Source organism: Corylus avellana, chromosome 2 (genome assembly GCF_965113065.1).
Source record: "Corylus avellana chromosome 2, dhCorAvel1.hap1.2, whole genome shotgun sequence".
NCBI lineage: Eukaryota > Viridiplantae > Streptophyta > Magnoliopsida > Fagales > Betulaceae > Corylus > Corylus avellana.
Window position 1 is genome coordinate 42,009,928 of NC_142491.1, and position 22,446 is coordinate 42,032,373.

Below are 22,446 nucleotides of genomic sequence, written 5' to 3' on the forward strand. Positions count from 1 at the left end.
GTGACTCTATTTGACTACTTTTATAACATATATATTAAAATGGTACTAAAGCAGGTGACTAGGTTTACCGCATTTATACATATTATTATATCACAACAAATTAAGCCTGAAAATTACATTTGAGGAGCACATGCAATATTAGTGACACAAGGATATGCTCCACATGAAATTATATTTTATGGACGATCGTTTTAGCCCGCATGAACTGATGATGTTGGAGATATTTCCCAAACAAAATATAATCATGCATGCATATGTAACACGTGGTATGTTATGGGTATTATATAAAGGTATTCATTGGAAGCATATTTTTCCCAAGTTTCCATCCATTCAATCCAAAAACCACAGCAATTAAGCTTCATCACTGAAAGCCTAGCTTCCATCAATGGATCTTTACCGTCTTGCTTCACTCGGCAATTGCAACTTCACTCCACAACTGCTCCCATCTAAAAGTCCCATCTCATCATTCGTGAAATCCACAAGTGTTCCTCCTACTTTCGTATGCATGGCCACCACCCAAATCTCAACTACTTCCAATATTGTTCGGCGATCAGCAAATTACCAACCTCCCATTTGGCACTATGATTACATCCAGTCACTCACAAGTGTATATGTGGTATATATATATTATTTTTATTATTTTTATTTTTATTTTTTTACCTTTTTTTTTTTCTTTTTACTTTAGTCTTATTGAGGTGGTTGTAAACATCTTAGTGCCAAGCTAATGAGAAAATTGAAATATTGGTAGGGAGAGTCATTCACCGGACGAATTGATAAGCTGAAGGGAGAAGTGAGGATGATGTTTAACAAAGTTGTGGATCCTTTAGAGAGACTTGAGCTGATTGATATCTTGCAAAGACTTGGAATATCTTACCACTTTGATGATGAAATACAGAGGACCTTGGAAGGTATAAACAATGCTAATCATGGTGGTGAATTGTGCAACAAGGAGAATATATACGACACAGCTCTTGAATTTAGATTGCTAAGACAGCATGGGTATAGTGTGCCTCAAGGTAAACAACTTATAGTAATCCTCGGGTTTGTAAGGCTTTACATGCATATGTGGCAATAACTCCATACACATCGCAATTACTAACCGTTATTCATGCCGTTAGTGCGGATATTGAATTTAGTTATTAACCTCTATTTGCATGTTAGAGGTGTGAATTGCATTTTGAGCCTATTTTAGTCTTTTAGGCCTTTTTTGACCCTCTATTAAGGCATATTTTAAACTATTTTAAAAAATTTTGAGTCTCTTTTTAGTGTTTTGGGCAAGTTTTAGTGTTTTTTTAAGCCCTAGTGTTTTAGATGAAATTCATATCTTGATTCCAGGTTCTAGCTTAAAAATAACAAAGAAAATACAAACATTTCAGGAAGAGTACATTCAAAAAATACAAACATACAAATTACAAAGTGCAGTTGATGAATTTGTTATATATAAGGGTATATGGATGCGATTATTAACCGTGTCCGCATATGTACATAACGGTTAGTTGCAGTTAATAACTGCCCTCATGTACAACTTTATTAACTTATCATTTTAGTTATTGACTGGTGGGTTTTGTTGATTGCAGAGATTTTTAATAGTTTCAAGAATGAGATGGGGAACTTCAAGGCATGCCTATGTGATGATATCGAGGGAATGTTATGCTTGTACGAAGCCTCGTTCCTTTCGGTAGAAGGCGAAGGTGTCTTGGAGGAAGCAAGAGATTTTGCAACCAAGCAACTCTCAAAGTATGTCAGGGAAAGCAAAGATCAAAATCTTACTGCTATAGTGAACCATGCCCTGGAGCTTCCTCTTCATTGGAGGATGTTAAGGTTGGAAGCAAGGTGGTTCATTGATGTATACAGAAGTAGCAGACAAGACATGAACCCTATCTTGCTTGAGCTCGCAGAGCTGGATTTCAATATGGTACAAGCAGCCCACCAAGAAGATCTAAAAGAAGTGTCGAGGTAAAACTTAAGGCACTGCATGCAATAATGATGAGCAGTACAATTTAAATCAAATATCATGCTACATGAAAAAAATAGATAACTAAATAAATTATAGCCTAAAAATTAAGCTAGTAATTGACTTATACCCAATTCGAAAGTTAAGAAAATGAATTGATATGATTTCAAACAAGATATTTGTTCAATCACAACTTGTCCACCGGATATGAAATGATAAATTTAATCCTATTGAAATGGGAGGTAAATGAGGAGATATGCTAAATTTGAACTTTTGCTCTGATACTATGTTAAGCAAATAAAAAATAGTAAATTTAATCATTTAAGTTATATTAATATAACAATATTAATTTTTTTTGGTTCATATAAAGGTGGTGGATGAGCACTGGTCTTGGAGGAAAGTTGAGCTTTGCGAGGGATAGGCTCATGGTGAACTTCTTATGGACAGTGGGATTTACATTTCAGCCTCAGTTTGGATATTGCAGGAGAATGTTAACAAAGATCAATGTACTAATAACAATAATAGATGATATTTATGATGTATATGGCACAATGGATGAACTTGAGCTCTTTACGGATGCTGTTGAGAGGTTCGTATATATTAATGGCACTACTATAGCTCAAATGCTTTTTATATGTCCATTTCTAACATAAGAACTTATACTCTTTGTGATTCCAGATGGGATATCAATGCAATGGATCAGCTCCCATATTATATGAAGTTATGTTTTCTTGCTCTCCACAATTCAATTAATGAAATGGCGTTTGACATCCTTAAAGAACAAGGATTCCACGTTGTTCGGTACCTTAGAAAAGTGGTATGCATGGACTGGACTTCTAAATTCATCCTTATTTATCTTTCACAATTTTTTTTTTTAATAAATAAGATTATAATTCCACAAATTCATTGTTCCACTATAAATGTTTCAGTGGGCAGATTTATGTAAATCTTATTTGTTGGAGGCAAAGTGGTACCACAGCGGATATAAACCAAGCCTTCAAGAATATATTCAAAACGCACGGATTTCGTCCTCAGGACCAGTTATACTAGGGCATGCTTATTTTTTTGTCACAAATCCCGTAACAAAGGAAGCCTTGGAATGCTTGGAAGAGTACCCCGACATAATCCGTTGGTCATCAACTAATTTACGACTTGCAGATGATCTTGAAACATCTAAGGTATGCAAACCAAACTATCCTAACTAGAGTTTCATCAAGAATGTTTTTTGAATGCTTTACACGAAGATAGCCTAGCATTCTCATATTAATATACGTGTGTCTGTTTTGAAACTCAGGATGAGTTAGAGAGAGGTGATGTTCCTAAATCCCTTCAGTGTTACATGAATGAAACTGGTGCAAGTGAAGAAGATGCCCGTGAGCACATAAAGTCTTTGATTAGTGCAATGTGGAAGAAGTTGAATGGAGAAGTAGCAACGAGTTCTCCCTTCTCTCAAACTTTTATTGAAATCACAATGAACCTTGTAAGGATGGCTCAGTGCATATACCTACACGGGGATGGGCATGGTGTTCATCAAGATGGTGAAACTAAGGACAACATATTATCATTATTTATTCATCCCATTCCCCCCCACACACAAAGATCAACATGAAGACCACTAGAGACTCAACCTTAGACAAAGTCTAATGTTTGGGGTTATCTTATATATTTCTCATATTTCTCTAATGTTGAGCACTTTATCTTTCATTAGGGTTAGAAGTCTGAAGCGGTGGGTAATAAGGTATATATATACCAAATGGCCATTTGGTTTCTTTACGAGAAGTTGAATTGTATCTTTATTTATCATATACTTTAATTAGAGATATTGGGCCAGAATAAAAGGAGATGAGACGTATTATTCCCAAACAATTGTGTTTTTCACTGAGGCATATATAGGGTTAACTCGTATATATATAACCCTATACAAATTGTTGATACGATGGTTCTAAGATTTGTATAAAGACAATGCGTCCATGTCTAAGCAGATGTATAGATTGGGATGAGAAGTACAATCTAATTTTATCTTTATTCTTTATTCTTTATATTTCACTATTTCAGTGATTTAAATAAGCTACAGGCAATTAAGTATTTGCCAAATATGCTTCTTAATTCTTACAAATATGAGTTCAAAATAAAAGATGTAAACGAGAGTGCCCATTTTTTCTTTCCAATTTTATAAGAAGTCTCCAAATTGACATAATTATAATGACTTACAAGAATCTTGCATGAGATATGAATTTTAAAAAAGTAATGTTACTCTTCACATTCCGTTATCACACTCTTAATTACCGGCTGATGTGACATATAACATATCACATCAGCCATGATAAACGAGCATAAAAAGTAACATTAACTGTGATAGCTAGAGCATGACGAGTCGGTGGATTAGTGAGTGATAGCTTTGGTTTTGGGCGTTAACGATTAATAGAATTTGAACAAACTCTGATTACAATTGTCTCTCACACTTTATTACATTGGAGACTTCTCCATTCATTTTAGTAAAGGCATTATGATTGTAGGGGTAAGGTCTATGCAACTTGTAGTACCACGGTACAACAGATGTTGGAACCTGCCGTTGCTGAAGCCATGGCCAACCTGTATGCCATGTTGCTGGGGAAAGAACTTGGTGGTGAGGGCATTATATTGGAAGGGTATTGATGCGCTGCAAATTATAAGCGCAATCAATTCGATGAACACATGCAAAAGCACCTATGGCCATTTTGTGGAAGATATTAAGGCTGGTCTACAGACTATGGGAAATTCTTGCGAAATGCATACTCGACGGGACGCTAATTACGCCACTTACGGGTTAGCACAAGATGCTACCAAGCATGTCATAGATTATTTTTAGAGGAAAGAAATTCCCCCAAGTATCTGTAGTATTGTAAGGAGAGAGGAATTTATTCCATCTCTATGAGTGAACGTTTAATGAGGTTTTTTTAATAAGAATCCCAAATTTCTTTTTTTAAAAAAATAAAAATAAAAATTGAGACATTCTTACATGTGTATTAAATAACAATTAAATAAAACTACATTAATTGAGGCTATTCATTTTCTGTAACTTTTTTTTTTTTGTTTTTTTTTTTGTTTTTTGTTTTTTGTTTTTGAAGGAATATATAGATATTTATTGATTCAAAAATATCCAAAGAAGATCACACAAGAACAAGAGATTGTTCCCTTCTTACAATATCACCAACGGTTGGAGGGGTATCCCCCAACTAAGTAGAGAAAATGACATGGGTATATAGTAGCCAATTTTGCAAGCACATGCGCAGCATTATCGGCATCCCTCAAAACATGTAAAAATCTAGCATTCTCTACACCACGTAGCTCTAAATTTATACCTTCTATAAATTGTCCATAGCTACTAAAACACGGTCCTTTTGAGTCAATCGCCTTGATAACTTGCATGGCATCACCTTCAAAGAGAACATTATTAAAACCCATTTCTTTGCTAAAGAGGACGGCATGCAAAAGCAGCCATGGATTCTGCTGTAATGGGATCTGTTATAGCTTCATGGGTTATACTGCGTGCAGCCAAAAATTTCCCCGTCGAGTCCCTTGCAATGAGACCCAACCCAACTCTCTTTTCCTTCACGTTCACCGCTGCATCCCAGTTCATCTTCACCATGTTTGCTGGTGGGGGTTGCCACTTAGCAATGGCACATTCCAAGTCATGAGTCCTTTGCGCTGAGTTGCCATCATTCACCCGATGGTACTCTTCCAAAGCAAATTGTGCCTCTCGCAGGAGCTGGTTTGGATGGAGGAAAGGATCTCCATGTACCACAGCATTCCTTCGCAGCCAAATGCGTCGAGTAGTAACAGCAAAAAGCTCCATTTTAGTCCTATCACAGCACTCCAACAAATTCCCAAAAATATTGGAGATACTGCCACTCATTCTGCCAGCTTTTTGTAATTTTATCGGACCACTACCCACACATCTGATGTCGACAGGCAGCTCCACAAAATATGTTCCACCGTCTCATTTTCAGCTTCACAAATAGGGCACAATGGGCTTTTAACGACTCCTTTTTATATAAATTAACCTTTGTAGGGAGCAGATTATTAAGGGCTCCCCATAGAAACATCTTGACCACATTTGGAACCGACAAATTCCAGATTCATTCCATTCAAAACTCTTCGTTGTTTTGGATCCCCCACTTCGCCTATTTGCCATTGATTCCATCTCAAGGTGGTAAGCACTCTGGACAAAGAAGGTGCCATTTTTTGTACATCGCCAAATAAATCTATCTTTGGTTTTTACCGGGCTGATTGGAATACTTTTAATCACCTGCGCTTCCTCCTCAAAGAAAATTTCTGACACAAGTTCGGCCTTCCATTGTCATGTTTCTAAATCAATGAGGTCCGATACCCGGGTTTGCCTCCCCAAAATTTTCTGTAACTATTAGAACTTGAAGTGGAATAAACTTTAGTAACAGTTAAAACCGTTGAAAGTGTAATAGACTTTGAATTTTTATGTAGTCTCTTATCCTTTAATAATTTATATTCTAATAACGACACATGATTGAAAGATATATACGAGAGAGCTTTCATGAGTTTTGTTGTTTGGTTAGAAGAGACAGCCGAGTCAGTGAAAAGGCTATCCTACCGACCACCGACTTGGGCAATGCAACTGTGGCTCCTTCATCATTCCTCCACACAGTGTGCGGTGCGCCCTTCATCATTCCTCCAATTTCACTTGCAGTTGTCATCTTCTTGCAAGTCCTATTATACGTACACAGTGGACGCCTGAACTTGACACATGTCCGACCTGTTCAAACACATGTCCGCGTCTCTCATAACCAATTTCAATTTAATCTTCAAATCCGAGACAGCTTCAAAGCATACGAATAAAGCATACAGATTGCGAAGGTGATAAGGAATTTGGATAACACTGCTGTCCCCATTTCAGCATGTCACGCAAAAAAATTGATGAGTAGGTCTCTTTTCTTCTAAAGCCTTTATTGACGATTGTTTCTATTTAACTTATTCTAGCTTTTGAATTAAATAGACCATCACCTCAAAATAATTGAGCATATATGTTGACCAACCGTGCATGTGACACCATAAAATAAAGCAGGCTTTAGGAAAAAACCTTGAGAGAAAAAACCTGTGGGGGAGGAGGGAGCTCCTCTTCCGCCTACTCCCCCTCTTCTTTTCTCCCTCTTTCCCTTTTTTTTCTTGTTTTTTTTCTTTCTTTTTTTTTTTTGTCTTTTTTTTTTTTTTGTCTTTTTTTTTTTTAAGTTTATTTTTTTGGATTTTCCGATCAGTTCAGTTGCTCCGGCTATCCCTTTACTTATGTTGCACTGCCTCCGTTCACCCTCCGCGCCACCATGCTGCACTACTCTACACCTTCTCGGAATCAGTTGGACTTTAGATCTAGTTTTTCAAATCTAAATCTAGTCTCTTCAACTGGTTTCACTCAGCTACGCACTGGCCCACCGTACTCCTCGGCTCTTCAGCTGTTCATCAACGCAAAACGACTTTATCTCGTCCACCACGCACCGGCCAGTGCGCTTCGCCTCTCTCGCCCCGGCTATTGCAGCTATTTGCTGGCTTTTTTTAATTGTATTTTTGTTGTTTTTTATAATAAATGTTTGACTTCTGCTTAGATTTACTTTCATGAGCAATCTTTGGGTGAAAGTTTTTATCCTGGCCTTTGGGTTGAGGAATATTAGTTTTTATGTGAGGGTTTTAATCTCATGGCCGAGAAAATAAAAGTTGGGAATATGAGCTATGTACCTGTGTATTAGATTAAGTATGACGAGAGTAAATCTATTCTATAATTGAAGTTTGAACATGGGTTAGCGAATGTTGAAATCATAGATAGAACTTGATTGTAAGATTTTTATATTTGTCTTTATGGCGTTATAATTGCATAGCTTTGACTATGATTTTTCAGATTTTTACGCTCTTTGATGTAAGAACTTTTATACTTTTGATATTTTTTCAATGAATGAATATAAAAGATTCTCCAAAATACTATATATATATATATATATATATATATATATATATATATAATCATAGACCTTCTCAATATCCAACTTGCGAAGGAGCACCCCTGGCTCACCATATATGACTACCATCCGGACGTTCATTAGTAGTAAGCACAAAATCGAAAATCGAGGATTTGCCTACGTATAAAAACTTTTATTGTTATGATCATGATTCTATTTAGAGATTTTAATCAAATGTTTGATGACATCTTTATCATGCATTTATTACCACTTTTTTTTAATTTTTTTTTTTTCCCCCTAAATGAATAAGAAAAGGGTTACAGGAAAGAATCATTTCCACTTCTGATCCGAAAGGAAGGAGGGAATGATCCTAAAAATAAAAAAGGGGTGGGCTCCCCAACAATATACCAAAAACAAACTAAAACAGTGTAGAAATAATTACAAAACATATGAAATAGGACAAACAAGTGACTCGGTCCTCTCAAGGGGCCGCACAAGGCGGTTTCAGAAGTAAAAGAGGCACAGATTAAGGGGAACCTATCTGTACCCCCACTTGTAACTAGCAACAACCGCCAGAATGAGGCTAAAGCGATAAAAACACTGTTAAAGTCCGTAACCAGGACTGTTGTAAAGAGAAGTACCAACACAAATTCAGTTACAAAAGTCTCCACTAAAGAATCAAACCAATAAAAAGGTAGGAGACAGTAACCCACAAAACACAAAAGCAACAAAATACGAAAGTACATAAGAAATACAACAGAAAAGCAACAAAAAGACCATAAAACAATAGCAACGGCCGGGGAACGGAGGTTGGCGAACATTAGCAGGCGCGCGACATAGACACACTGGAAGGTGAGATCCACTCGCCGGCGCGTGGTGGTCAAATCTGGCCGCAGGAGGCAGCGTTGGGAAGTTGAGAGGCCAAGGAACGTGGTGTACTAACGCATGAAGTGGGGAAAATGCCCGAAGAGGCTAGATCTAGTTTTGAAAAAACTAGAAACCCAACCAGTTTCAAAGAGGGAGCGGCGCTGCACAATGGTAAATGGACGGCGATAGAGTGAAGGCTGAGCGGAGAAGATGTAGGAGGCCAGAGCTCCTGTTCTGGTCGGAGTGCACAACAACAAAAACAACAAGAAAAAGACAACAAAACCTAAAAATAAAAGCAGAGAAGAGGGAGGAGAATGGAGAAAAACTCCATATATCCTACCCGGAGAAACCTCACTAAGGAGGCGGCTACTCTCGCTAGGAAGATGGAAGAAGAAAAAACTTTAAAATTTTTTCTAGAGAGAGGTTAGAGCCTCTCTCACTTCTTCGTCTATTGTTCAATGTTTCCATTTATTACCACATTTAATTAATTGCCACAACATTTTATAATGTTGTGCGCCTTTGCGAGAATAAGTTGTGAAATACGCTATGCCGACTCCAAAAACTTGTTTATCACAATTTATGCGGAATTAATATTATGAAGCAATAAACAATTCAATCACCCAAAATATATAAAGCAATAAAAAGGCAGACACAGATATTTTGGTTACGAAGAGGAAACCTTTTAGAAAACGTTCTAAAAGTAAAACCTCTCCGGGGCAGCCAAACCCAGGAAATCACTATCAAAAGATTATCTAGAGATTACAGACACTAGGAACACTTACAACCCTTTGCAAGACCTTGACTCTGTAAGATCGACAAGCCTACAACTCGTCTCCGCGCTCACAATCTTCTTCAACGTGATTCTCCTTTACCGGACCCTTCCGATAGACTTCTCAACCGTAGATTTATCAAAGGAATAATTAAAACTCTAAGAGATTCACTTTAACGCTCACCACATATGATCTCTCTTAGCACAGCCTCCGACGAACTCTTTGGGGGTGAAAATTCGTGCTTCTCTCTTCTATAATGATGTATATATACCCCCGACAAAACCCTAGACCTAACCCACTTAAAATCATGTTTTTGGGCCTAAAACGTACGGGGTGTCCGGACATGTTAATGGGAGGTCCGGACACGGCTTCGCGGAGCAAGATTTTAGTTTCTGGAAATGAGGTCCGGACCCGGGGAAGGCATGTCCGGACATAGCCTGTCCAGTCTTCATCAACAGCTCCGATCGATGGGCGTTTGTGGTCCGATTGAGCTGAAATTTTGCAGGGACGTTCATAATACATGAATCTACATTATGAACGGTGGAGATTGGATTCTGAGCATTCTATATCAGTGTTTGAGCCATGAACAGTAACATCTGCATTTTGGAACTGAATTAAGCCAACACAAGAACTAACAAACTCCCCCTTTGGCAATTCAGTGACAAAACCAAAATGTCGAGCCAATCCCATCATCTCCCCATATTTACTCCCCCTTTTTGTCACAGAATGACAAAAGGTCTTCATGTTTCCTGAAACACTTCACAAAATACATCAAGGCATATGTGGAACAAGAAGACATAAATAAAACCCATGAAAAAAAATGACGTATAATGCGTGATTATAAAGAAACATCAGCAAAACTCCCCCTCAATGTATGACTCAATTAACAACAGGAAACTGGAAATGCAAAACATGTTTCTCCCCCTTAAAAGTTAAATGAACACACATGATAACACATCAATGACTCATGTATTGCACAATGAATATCCAAACATGCTCCAAATATGCAAAATATACATGAGACTAGAAATGGCTAGAAACTCATATTGCTTAACCCAAGCCAAGAAAATGTTCCATTCAACCTATGCTTGTGTGGTGTGTGGGTAAGCCATCCAAAGAGAAAAATTTTCAATTTACAAAATGAGGAGAAAGTTTCACCACCATGAAGTTTTGACAAGTATATCAAATCAAAAGTCAAACCTTATCATACTAGGGCCTAGCCACTCTCATCCTATACATTTCTCTTTGTAAAATATTTTGCACAAGTTTGACACAGTGAAATAAATTCCTTTTGGAATATGATCTTTTGATTTTATTTGTTTCACTATTTTGTTTATTTTTCTCTTTGAGAAAGTGTCCTTAAACTTTTGGTGCTTATCACAAAAGAGAAAGCAGAAATTTTTAAGCCCTAGGTTCAACTAGCATATGGTCAATTTGAAAAATATGACTAGTCAAAAACCTCATATGGTTACCTAACAGACCTCACGAATAAAGTGAAACAAAACCTTAATTTAAGCTTAAATGTGCACAAAAGATAAAGCATAGGAAAAATGTACCACATAAGTTCAGGCTTTAGGTAACCACAAAAACAAGTCCATTGACACAAATTTTCATCTCATGCATATTAAGAACATTCCAAGACGTAAGGAATTAAATCCATAAAAAGCAACATGAGAAATTAATGGACTATCTAGGTGCATAAGACAAAAGAAAGAAAAGGAAACAATCAAAGTAACATATTTTTGTCTTTTTGAAATTTTTCACAAAAGAAATGCACACAAAAAAAAAAACAAATGCAAAACAAAGAAAAATGCAATGCAAAACAAAACAACATGCTTGAATTGAGATTACAACAGGTAAGACATGAATGTCCTTTAGCATTAAACTTTCATCACATCTTATAGGTCCCACTACAAAATAATGATTTGGTTTAATAACTACTTCTAGGTCTTCACAAGACATTACACATTCCTGAACATTTGATTAGCAAGTAGACAAAAATCTTGGTGGTCCGCACACAACATCTCATCTATAAGCTTTTCAAAGATCATGATATATGAATTTCTTGAAAAATCCTTTATGAATATGCCTCAAAACATGAATCTCAAAACAATCATGTATATACTCTTCATACAGAAAGTGTAACAACAAAAACAATGCAGTGCATAAACAATAAAGCAAAAACAAAAAAAAATGCAATGCAAAAAAAATAACACGCTCTAGGATATTCAAAAATAAGCAAAACAATCAATCCTAGGCATGTTATTGACTCACCCAACTTTAGGTGAGATCACTACCACTCCCCCTCAATGGGTGAATGGTATAATCCTTCCTAACCCAAACCTTCTTGAATGAAGGTGTAGAGACGTGAACATTTTCAAACTTGTCTACTCTAGACACACCTCCCATCATCATTACCAAACCCTCATAATCTTTCCTAGAAACAGAATTTTTATTTTTATGCACATGAGGTTTCAATTTAAAACAGTTGGGTCGAATGTGACCAACTTTTCCACAATGATGACAAGTAGGGATAAACCTTTTAGGAGGTAGATTCCTAGGAGGATGGACGACTCTATATTTGGGGTAAGATACACAAGGTTCAATATGAATTTTCTTAATTTTCTTACCTTGTGAGGTCGAGGTAGTTGCTGTTTTTCTTTTAACCAAAAAGTCTTCTACTTTTTCTGATTTAACAAATATTATCTCGGAAATAGAATCATTGTTAGAAGACAAAGCAACATGACAATCAAAACTTAACTCAGATTTATCACAATCAGAATTCTGAGTATGTAACATATTCTCAAGGGAATTGCTAGAGAATTTTTCCAATTGAGTTTCTGACTCTTTTAATTTATTCTCTAACAAATCAACTTTAGAACCTAAAACAGAATTTTCAGATTTTAAAGAATCAATTAAAGCATGTGATTCAGACAATTCATTAACAATAGATTCATTCACATGTTTAAGATCTTGAAAATCCCCCAAACAATTTGTGTATTGATGTCTCAAAAGAGTGAATTTTTCCAACAAATTGTTGAAGGAGTTTATAAGATCATATTCCCCTTGAGAAGTATTCATAGCAAACAGGAGTCAACAGATCTCACTCAAGAATTTAATCCAAACAGAGTGAACCCGCTTTGATACCAATTGAAATACGCTATGCCGACTCCAAAAACTTGTTTATCACAATTTATGCGGAATTAATATTATGAAGCAATAAACAATTCAATCACCCAAAATATATAAAGCAATAAAAAGGCAGACACAGATATTTTGGTTACGAAGAGGAAACCTTTTAGAAAACGTTCTAAAAGTAAAACCTCTCCGGGGCAGCCAAACCCAGGAAATCACTATCAAAAGATTATCTAGAGATTACAGACACTAGGAACACTTACAACCCTTTGCAAGACCTTGACTCTGTAAGATCGACAAGCCTACAACTCGTCTCCGCGCTCACAATCTTCTTCAACGTGATTCTCCTTTACCGGACCCTTCCGATAGACTTCTCAACCGTAGATTTATCAAAGGAATAATTAAAACTCTAAGAGATTCACTTTAACGCTCACCACATATGATCTCTCTTAGCACAGCCTCCGACGAACTCTTTGGGGGTGAAAATTCGTGCTTCTCTCTTCTATAATGATGTATATATACCCCCGACAAAACCCTAGACCTAACCCACTTAAAATCATGTTTTTGGGCCTAAAACGTACGGGGTGTCCGGACATGTTAATGGGAGGTCCGGACACGGCTTCGCGGAGCAAGATTTTAGTTTCTGGAAATGAGGTCCGGACCCGGGGAAGGCATGTCCGGACATAGCCTGTCCAGTCTTCATCAACAGCTCCGATCGATGGGCGTTTGTGGTCCGATTGAGCTGAAATTTTGCAGGGACGTTCATAATACATGAATCTACATTATGAACGGTGGAGATTGGATTCTGAGCATTCTATATCAGTGTTTGAGCCATGAACAGTAACATCTGCATTTTGGAACTGAATTAAGCCAACACAAGAACTAACAAGTTGGATCCGGATCATCTTCAATCCAAGTCCATTTTGGACTGGAGAATATTCAGTTAATGGTCAGGATCTCTCTACTTGAGGTCATAAATGAGATATCTGTCCCATTAATTAAAAAAAAAAAAAAAAAACTAATAAAATATTGTATATTTTAAAAAAAATAATTAAAAAACATATTAAAAAATAAAGGGATGGCCGGCCACCTCCATTGGGGTTGGTCCGGCCACCCCCAAGGGCCAAATCAAAAAAATATATATATATATATATATTGATTTGGCCTTTAGGTGTGGCCGATCCACCCCCAAGGGCCATGAGGGTGGCTCCGGACACCCCATACCAGCCCTCAGGGGTGGATTGACCAACCCGAAAGGCCAAATCAATATATATATATATATTGATTTGGCCTTTGGAGTGGCCGAAGCCACCCCAGCCCCAATGGGGTGGCTGGCCACCCCTGCCCCAATGGGGTGGCCGGTCACCCCTTTATTTTTTAATATGTTTTTTAATTTTTAATTATTTTGTTTTTTAATTATTTTCTAAAAACATATAATATTTTATTTTTTTGGGAAAATGTATGATAAATCCTTAAGTCAGCCCTTCAAAATTTTAATATCCTTAAGTTTTTTTTTTTTTTCGAAAATTTAGTCCCTAGGTCAATTGAAATGACAATAAAATCCCTGCCATTAAAATTTTTTAACAGATGTTAGGAAAACTCAAAACGCACCGTTTTACTCCATTAAAATATTATTTTTTTTATTAATTTAATTAAAAAAATTAAATCTTAAAAAATAAAAAATAAAAAAAAATTGAAGGAACCGACCCCCTGCAGCCACCCCCTGGGGGTGGCCGCAAGCCACCCCTGGGGTGGGTTGCCACCCAGGGGGTGGCTACAGGGGGTCGGTTCCTTCAAATTTTTTTTTTTTTTTTTTTTAAGATTTAATTTTTTTAATTAAATTAATAAAAAAATGAATATTTTAATGGAGTAAAACGGTGCGTTTTGAGTTTTCCTAATATCTGTTAAAAAAGTTTAACGGCAGGGATTTTACTGTCATTTCAATTGACCCAGGGACTAAGTTTTCGAAAAAAAAAAACTTAAGGATATTAAAATTTTGAAGGGCTGACTCAAGGATTTATCATACATTTTCCCTATTTTTTTTATTAATGAGACAGATGTCTTATTTATGGCCATTAATTAGATATTCTCCTATCCAAAATGAACTAGAGATGATCATTTTTCCGAATAAGTTGACAAATCTAAGGACACCACTTAAATTATTGGACTGGACCTGGCTTCTATGCGGTAGTGGCCTACTACCGCATAAATGCGGTTATCCAAAACTGCACCGTTTAGATAAAAACAGTGCAATTTTGGAAAGTGAAAAATAAATTTTTTTTATAAAACTAATAAAAAACTAATAATTAAAAACTATCGATATTAAAACAACTAAAAAACTAAAAAAACTAAAAATATATAATAATAAAAAAAAAAAAAAAAAAGCAAAGGCTTGGCTCCTTGGCCAAAATGGGGTGGCCGGCCACCCCATATTGGCCAAGGGGGTGGATAGAGCCACCTCTCACGGCCTGTATGGGGGTGGCCACCTCCATAGCCTTTGGGGTGAACCCTGAAGTACTGGCAGAAGAAATTCCGTTGAGCTGTTCTTCACCTGAAGCTTTTGTAGATCTAGAGAACTAAGAGATGGAACAAAGCATACCCAAACTGGTTCAAGAGAATGAGCAAATCCAAGAAGGTGAACCTGAAGCACAATATAATGAAGAACAAGAAGCAGAAGATTTCCAAGAAGCAAGGTTTCCCTCTTCGTCCTTAGTATCCGTACAGTCAGAGCAAGAAAGAGAAGCACAAGAAGAAGCAAATAGTGGAGCTTTAGGTGAAGAAGCGAAGGAGAAGGAGACACCAGCAAAGCAAGGGTTTTTTTTTTTTTTTTCCCCTTTTGGCCTTTTGGGGTGGCCGGTCCACCCCCATACCGGCCATGGGAGGTGGCTCCAGCCACCCCCTTGGCCAAAATGGGGTGGCCGGCCACCCCATTGTGGCCAAGGCGCCACCCCTTTGCTTTTTCTTTTTTATATATTTTTTTAATTTTTAGTTTTTTAATTGTTTTAATATTGATAGTTTTTAATTATTAGCTTTTTATATTTTTAAATTTGTAAATAATTTTTTATTATTTTTATAAAAAAAAATTTTATTTTTCACTTCTCAAAACTGCACCGTTTTTATCCAAACGGTGCAGTTTTGGATAACCGCATCTATGCGGTAGTAGACTACTACCGCATAGAAAAGTAGTAAAATAAAGCATGCTTTATTATCTTCTCAGCTTTAATCAAAGAAAAACAGCGCTACTAGCTTGATACCGCATAGAAGCCAGGTCCTATTGGACTACTTGGATATTTGGTTTTCTGACACGTACAAAATAATTGCTGTCGGCCGGTATCCTTTTGAGGCACTAATGCCCGGTGCACCTATTGTCCTTCTCAGCTGGATAAGCTGAAATTAAGCCTGAGATGATAGGTGGTGATGGTGTTCTAAATCAGAACAAAGCTTAATTCTGAGATGAGATGAAATGATCAAAGGATCCACTACAAAAAAAAAGGATAATTTCATAGTTGAAGCTAGCTATCCAAAAGTGGCTCGCTTCAACTATGAAATTATTGAGCCCCCACCACAAATCTGATATCACGCTAGTAGCACTGTTTTTCTTTTATTAAAGCTGAGAAGATAATAAAGCATGCTTTATTTTACTAATTTTATAATAGATCTTCATATTAAAGCTAGCTATGAAGCTTTTAATTTGGGCCGTGAAGCTTTTTTTTTTTATTCAGAATCTTGAAAAAACATTCTTGAGATGTTCCTAAATTCACACACAGACATATGTATCACGACAAATTCATCACGTACAACTACTTTCTTGTCCAGAATCTATCATGGCGGAATCACATGGAAGATCATATATTTGTCATAGTGGAAGCACTCACGACTTTTTTGTCCGGTATCCCATGTGGCATAATTCAGCAAATATATATTATTTAAAACCATGTTGACATAATTCATCAATTGGTACTAAACACTAGTTGGAGAGGCACGGTTTTGTGTGTTTGATAATAATAATAATAAATGTATCTTTATAATATTTAATGTTAAAAGCTCAATATATTTGATGAAGTGAGTAAAAAACAAAAAACACTCTAGAGTTAATCTTAATGGCGCATACATATTTTAACTAGAAAAGAGAAGATATAGTTATGTTCTTCATCTACTAACATAGGAAGACAAATTAATACGCTATATAGTAAAAATGTTTTTGTTTGTCTTCTTTATGTGACGAGATTCGTTGATGTCAAATGTAGTTCCAATAAATACTACTTTTCAACTTCCTCATAGTGAAAACATAAATTTTTTCTTCTCCATTTGGTGTGTCATGAACAAAAGTAATATTAAATCTATGGTGTGATACTATGCAGACTTCAAGCAGCATAGCTTGTAGCTGGATTATGAACTCCGGTTCAGATGAAAGTTTTGCAATGTTTTCTATGTCTGTGATGTCATCCTATTACTAATAAAGTAAAAATATGACGATATTATATTATATTTTTATGATCAACATGGATCAACAGGTGGCAGAGAGGCTGGAGAAGGTAGAGGAGAGGCGCGTCATTGGCTTGACATGCCCGAAAGGAACAGATCTAGTTTTGATCAGACCGGATCTAAAATCTCCAAGGTGACCAGAACAAAGGAAAAAACGAAGACCGGATGAGGCGGCGAGTTGACAAGGTGGAGACAGTGGCGTGGCTGCTGCTGATATTGGTGATGGTTACCAAAAACAGGAGACAAAACAGGAAACAAAAAAAAAAAAAAAAAAAAAAAAAAAAAGTGCATAAAAGCCAAAAAAGGGGGGAGGGGGATGGGGGAGAGAGGACATAGAGGAACCCATCAATAAAATAAAATCTTAATTGATGGTATAAAGACATTATCCCATATCCTAAAAGTGTGTGCTCTATTATACTTTATCGCAAAGATGACGCCCTCCGGCCAAGACCCAAGGGTTATATATTATATAAAGGTCTATATATAAATGTAACACGTGATATGTTTTGAGTATTATATAAAGGTATTCACTTGAAGCATATATGTTGCCAAGTATCCATTCAATCCAAAAACCACAACAAGCTTCATCATTAAAAGCCTCCCATAAATGGATCTTTACTGTCTTGCTTCACTCGGTAATGGCAACTTCACTCCACTACTGCTCCCATCTCAGACTCCCATCTCATCATTCGTGAAATCCAGAAGAGTTCCTCTTACATTCGTATGCATGGCCACCACCCAAATCTCAACTCCTTCCAATATTGTTCGGCGATCAGCAAATTACCAGCCTCCCATTTGGCACTATGATTACATCCAGTCACTCACAAGTGTATATGTGGTATATATAAATTTTTTTTTTTTATTTGTTGGTCTTAATTAGTAGTGCCCAACTAATGAGAAAAATTAAATTGCTAGGGGGATTCATTCACCGGACGGATTGATAAGCTGAAAGGAGAAGTGAGGATGATGTTTAACAAAGTCGTGGATCCTTTAGAGAGACTTGAGCTGATTGATATCTTGCAGAGACTTGGAATATCTTACCACTTTGATGATGAAATAGGGAGGACCTTGGAATGTATATACAATGCTAGTCATGGTGGAGAAATGTGCAACAAAGAGAATATATACGCCGCAGCTCTTGAATTTAGATTGCTAAGACAACATGGATATAGTGTGCCTCAAGGTAAACACTAAACAACTAATTATAGTAATCCATTCCTGGGGAGGCTTAATATTTAACCCATCATTTTTAGTTATTGACGGGTGGGCTTTGTTGATTGCAGAGATTTTTAATAGTTTCACAAATGAGATAGGGGGCTTCAAGGCATGCCTGTGTGATGATATCGAGGGAATGCTCTGTTTCTACGAAGCCTCATTCCATTCGGTAGAAGGCGAAAGTATATTGGAGGAAGCAAGAGATTTCGCTACCAAGCAACTCTCAGAGTACATGAAACAAAGCAAAGATCAAAATATTACTGCTAGAGTGAACCATGCCCTAGAACTTCCTCTGCATTGGAGGATGTTAAGGTTAGAAGCGAGGTGGTTCATTGATGTATATAGAAGTAGAAAAGAAATGAACCCTATCTTGCTTGATCTCGCGGAGTTGGATTTCAACATAGTACAAGCAGCCCACCAAGAAGATCTAAAAGAAATGTCAAGGTAGATCTATCTTGACATGAACCCTATCTTGCTTGAGGCATTGCATTCAATCATGAATTGATGAGCACTAAAATAAAAATCAAATCTCAATGCAATATGATTCTATAGCAGATACTGACTTTTTTTGTTCATATAAAGGTAGTGGAAGAGCATTGACCTTGGAGGCAAGTTGAGCTTTGCAAGGGATAGGCTGATGGGGAATTTCTTCTGGACAGTGGGAGTTATATTTCAGACTCAGTTTGGATATTGTAGGAGAATATCAACAAAGATCAATGTACTAATAACAACAATAGATGATGTTTATGATGTATATGGCACTCTGGATGAACTTGAGCTCTTTACGAATGCTGTTGAGAGGTTTGTATCAGTGGCAATGTATATACCTCAAATGCTTCTTATATGTCTATCTCTAACACAAGAACTTTTACTCTTTGGCTCTTTGTGATTCCAGGTGGGATACCGATGCAATGGATCGGCTCCCATATTATATGAAGATATGTTTTCTTGCTCTCCACAATTCAATTAATGAAATGGCTTTTGACACCCTTAAAGAGCAAGGATTCCACATCATTCCGTACCTTAGAAAAGTGGTATATATGGACTGGACTTCTAAATTCATTGTTATTTAACATTCTTTTTTTGGGCAGAAAATACACTTTACCCTGCTGAACTATCTACCTATTTGCACTTTTAACCCCAATATTTAAAAAGTGACACTTTACCCTCCCCCAAAAGCTTTCAAATTGTTGCAATTCGACCATTTTGATTTCTTCTTTTTTTTTTCCCCAAAATACCTCAATCCCAAGTTAAAAAAAATAAAAAAATAAAAAAAAATTAAGCGGTGGCTTCTAGGCCCAACTGAGGTGGTTGGCCACCCCTTAATTTTTTTTTTAATTTTTTAATTTAATTTAATTTAATTTTTTTTTTTAACTTGGGATTGGAGCATTTTCAGAAGAAAAAATAAAAATAAAAAAAATTGGAAGTTTGGGGTGGGGGGGGGGGATAAAGTGTCACTTTTAAAACATTGGGGTTAAAAGTACAAATGGGTGAATAGTTCAGGGAGGTAAAATGTATTTTCCCCCTTTTTTTTTCTCATAAATATGTGATGTATTATATATAATTACTCAAATTAATTATTCTACCATAAATGTTTCAGTGGGCAGATTTATGTGGATCTTATTTGTTGGAGGCAAAGTGGTACCGCAGCGGATATACACCAAGCCTTCAAGAATACATTGAGAACGCATGGATTTCAATATCAGCACCAGTTATACTAGTGCATGCTTTTTTTTTAGTCACAAATCCAATAACGAAGGAAGCTTTGGATTGCTTGGAAGAGTACCCCAACATAATTCGTTGGTCATCAATGATTTTACGACTTGTAGATGATCTTGGAACATCTAAGGTATGCAAACCAAATATTAAAGTACATATCCTAAGAGTTTCGTAAAGAATGCATTTGAACACTTTACACTAAGGTTGCCTAATTGACATCCTCATATATGTGTGTCTTTCGAAACTCAGGATGAGTTAGAGAGAGGTGATGTTCCAAAATCAATCCAGTGTTACATGAATGAAACAGGTGCAAGCGAAGAAGATGCGCGTGATCACATAAAGTTTTTGATTGGTGAAACGTGGAAGAAGATGAATAAGGAAGGAGCTAGAAGTTCTCCCTTCTCTCAAACATTTATTGAAACTGCAATGAACCTTGCAAGGATGGCTCAATGCATGTACCAGCACGGGGATGGGCATGGTATTGAAGACGGTGAAACTAAGGATCACGTATTATCATTACTTATTCATCCCATTCCTCTACGTAGAGATCAACACGAACACCATTATTAGAGACTCATGCAAACTTAGTGAAAGTCCAGTGCTTAGAGTTATCTTATATTTTTCTAATGTTTTATCACTTTATCTTTCATTAGGGTTTGTTTAGGAGATGTTGCATTCTATCTCTATTTATCTTGTATTTTATTTAAAGATGTTGAGCCTGAATCAAAGGAGATATATGAGATGTATTACCCCTAAATGATTGTCTTTTGCATTGAGGCTTAGGGTTACTCAAATTATTCTGCCCCACATAGACACCATCACTATTTCCTTACCTAAAAAAATTAGATATTATCTATATATAATTTATTTTATTTCACCAAATTTCCCAAGTGACACAATTGACGTCAGAGCACTAACATCTTCCATTTGATTTTTCTTAAATTTGAGGAACAAAATTACTTTTTGCTTCGATATTGATGCAGATCAAAAGGTTTCTAGAAATCCTGCCCGGACATGCCCTCTAGCGTGTCCGAATAGGGGTGCAATCTTGGGGTTTCTGGAAACCCCGTTCAGACAAGCTCTCTAGCCATCCGGACACCCTTATGTTATTTTGCTTTCCATTCGTTTTTATTTACTTGTCTGGACAGGGGGTATGTCCTGTCCAGACTAACAAAATATTTATCATCATTTTATGTTGTTCTTTATCTATTTTGTTGAAAATCTCTTATGTACTGTGTCAATTTGGTATTAGAGTTAGGATCGTGGGTTTGAGTCACGAGAGCGTCATGTTTAAGGAGGGATTGTTGAAGTAAAACAGTATCGCTCTGCTCATGTGGACAGTTCTTAGAACATTCATGGTGGGGTGCGATTTTGAATGTCATAATATATATAGGTTTTGACTTCCCTCAATGCATCATTTTGTCTGACTTGAAATTGCTCCTTTTATTGTCTAGTTCAAACTGGTAAATTATATGTTGCAAAAAAGTGCAAAATAGAAAATAACACAACTACACAAGACACCAAAATTTAAGTAGTTCGGCTTAACAAGCCTGACAGAGACCATTCAGGAGAAATTCACTAACAAAATTATGGAATACAAAGAGTGGTACCAAAAAAAATCACTTAAACCCTAAAACTCCAATACACCCAAATTTACCCAAAATAAAAATATTCTATAAAATTTTCTAAGCTTTTCATTGCTCCAAACATGAGATCAAACTGAAGAAAAATGGTGTATCTGTCACGCAAAAGACGTTTCCTTCTGCTACTCTGCAGCACAAGTCTCTCTCTTTTCTACCTTTTAATTTGCTGCCTATTTTTCCTTTTAATTAACAAGACAAAATGTAGCTTCAATTTTACAACAAGGCATTTTTTAGAAGCTCAATGAATGAAGAGACAAATAAACATGTGGGAAGAAGTAAGTCAAAAAGATATGGCCCACGGTATTTTTTTTTTTTTTTTTTTTTAAAGAAATATAAGCTTCTCATTAAGAAAATCAAGCAACCGAAGCAAATTGCTCCAATAAGAAAGCATCACGAATACAATCAGGAGGCAATACAAGCCATGAATTATTCTCAACATGTTTCACAGCATACTTTGCAAGTAGCTAAGCCACCTTATTCCCTTCTCATCTAACAAAAGAAATATGCCACTGATGGAAAGCTTGGATCTCCACTTTTATATCCTCTATCACGTGCCCCATCCAACTACTATCTGCATTCGCCGAGTTAACAGAATCAATGACTGATTTTGCATCCCCTTCGAAGTGGAGGCAAAACAACCCCTCTGTACAGCACACCTCGCCACCAACATGTTGCCATGAAAATCTCGGATCACTACACCC

General features: G+C 36.5%; 2 protein-coding genes across 2 annotated transcripts; both read left to right on the forward strand.

The window, feature by feature from the left end:
* The first annotated feature begins 342 nt into the window (after window positions 1–342).
* LOC132166905 (myrcene synthase, chloroplastic) lies at window positions 343–3,731 on the forward strand. The gene is made up of 7 exons (XM_059577761.2): window positions 343–616; window positions 749–1,016; window positions 1,578–1,956; window positions 2,325–2,543; window positions 2,633–2,771; window positions 2,884–3,132; window positions 3,249–3,731. Exons 1-7 carry the CDS (start codon window positions 386–388, stop codon window positions 3,561–3,563), a joined length of 1,800 nt encoding a protein of 599 aa, XP_059433744.2. The 5' UTR covers window positions 343–385; the 3' UTR covers window positions 3,564–3,731.
* A 14,044-nt stretch (window positions 3,732–17,775) lies between these two features.
* Window positions 17,776–20,672, forward strand: LOC132171949 (myrcene synthase, chloroplastic-like). The gene is made up of 7 exons (XM_088512799.1): window positions 17,776–18,006; window positions 18,084–18,351; window positions 18,452–18,827; window positions 19,017–19,184; window positions 19,279–19,417; window positions 19,984–20,232; window positions 20,352–20,672. The coding sequence occupies exons 1-7, from the start codon at window positions 17,776–17,778 to the stop codon at window positions 20,670–20,672; spliced, it is 1,752 nt and encodes a 583-aa protein (XP_088368925.1).
* The last annotated feature ends 1,774 nt before the right edge of the window (window positions 20,673–22,446 follow it).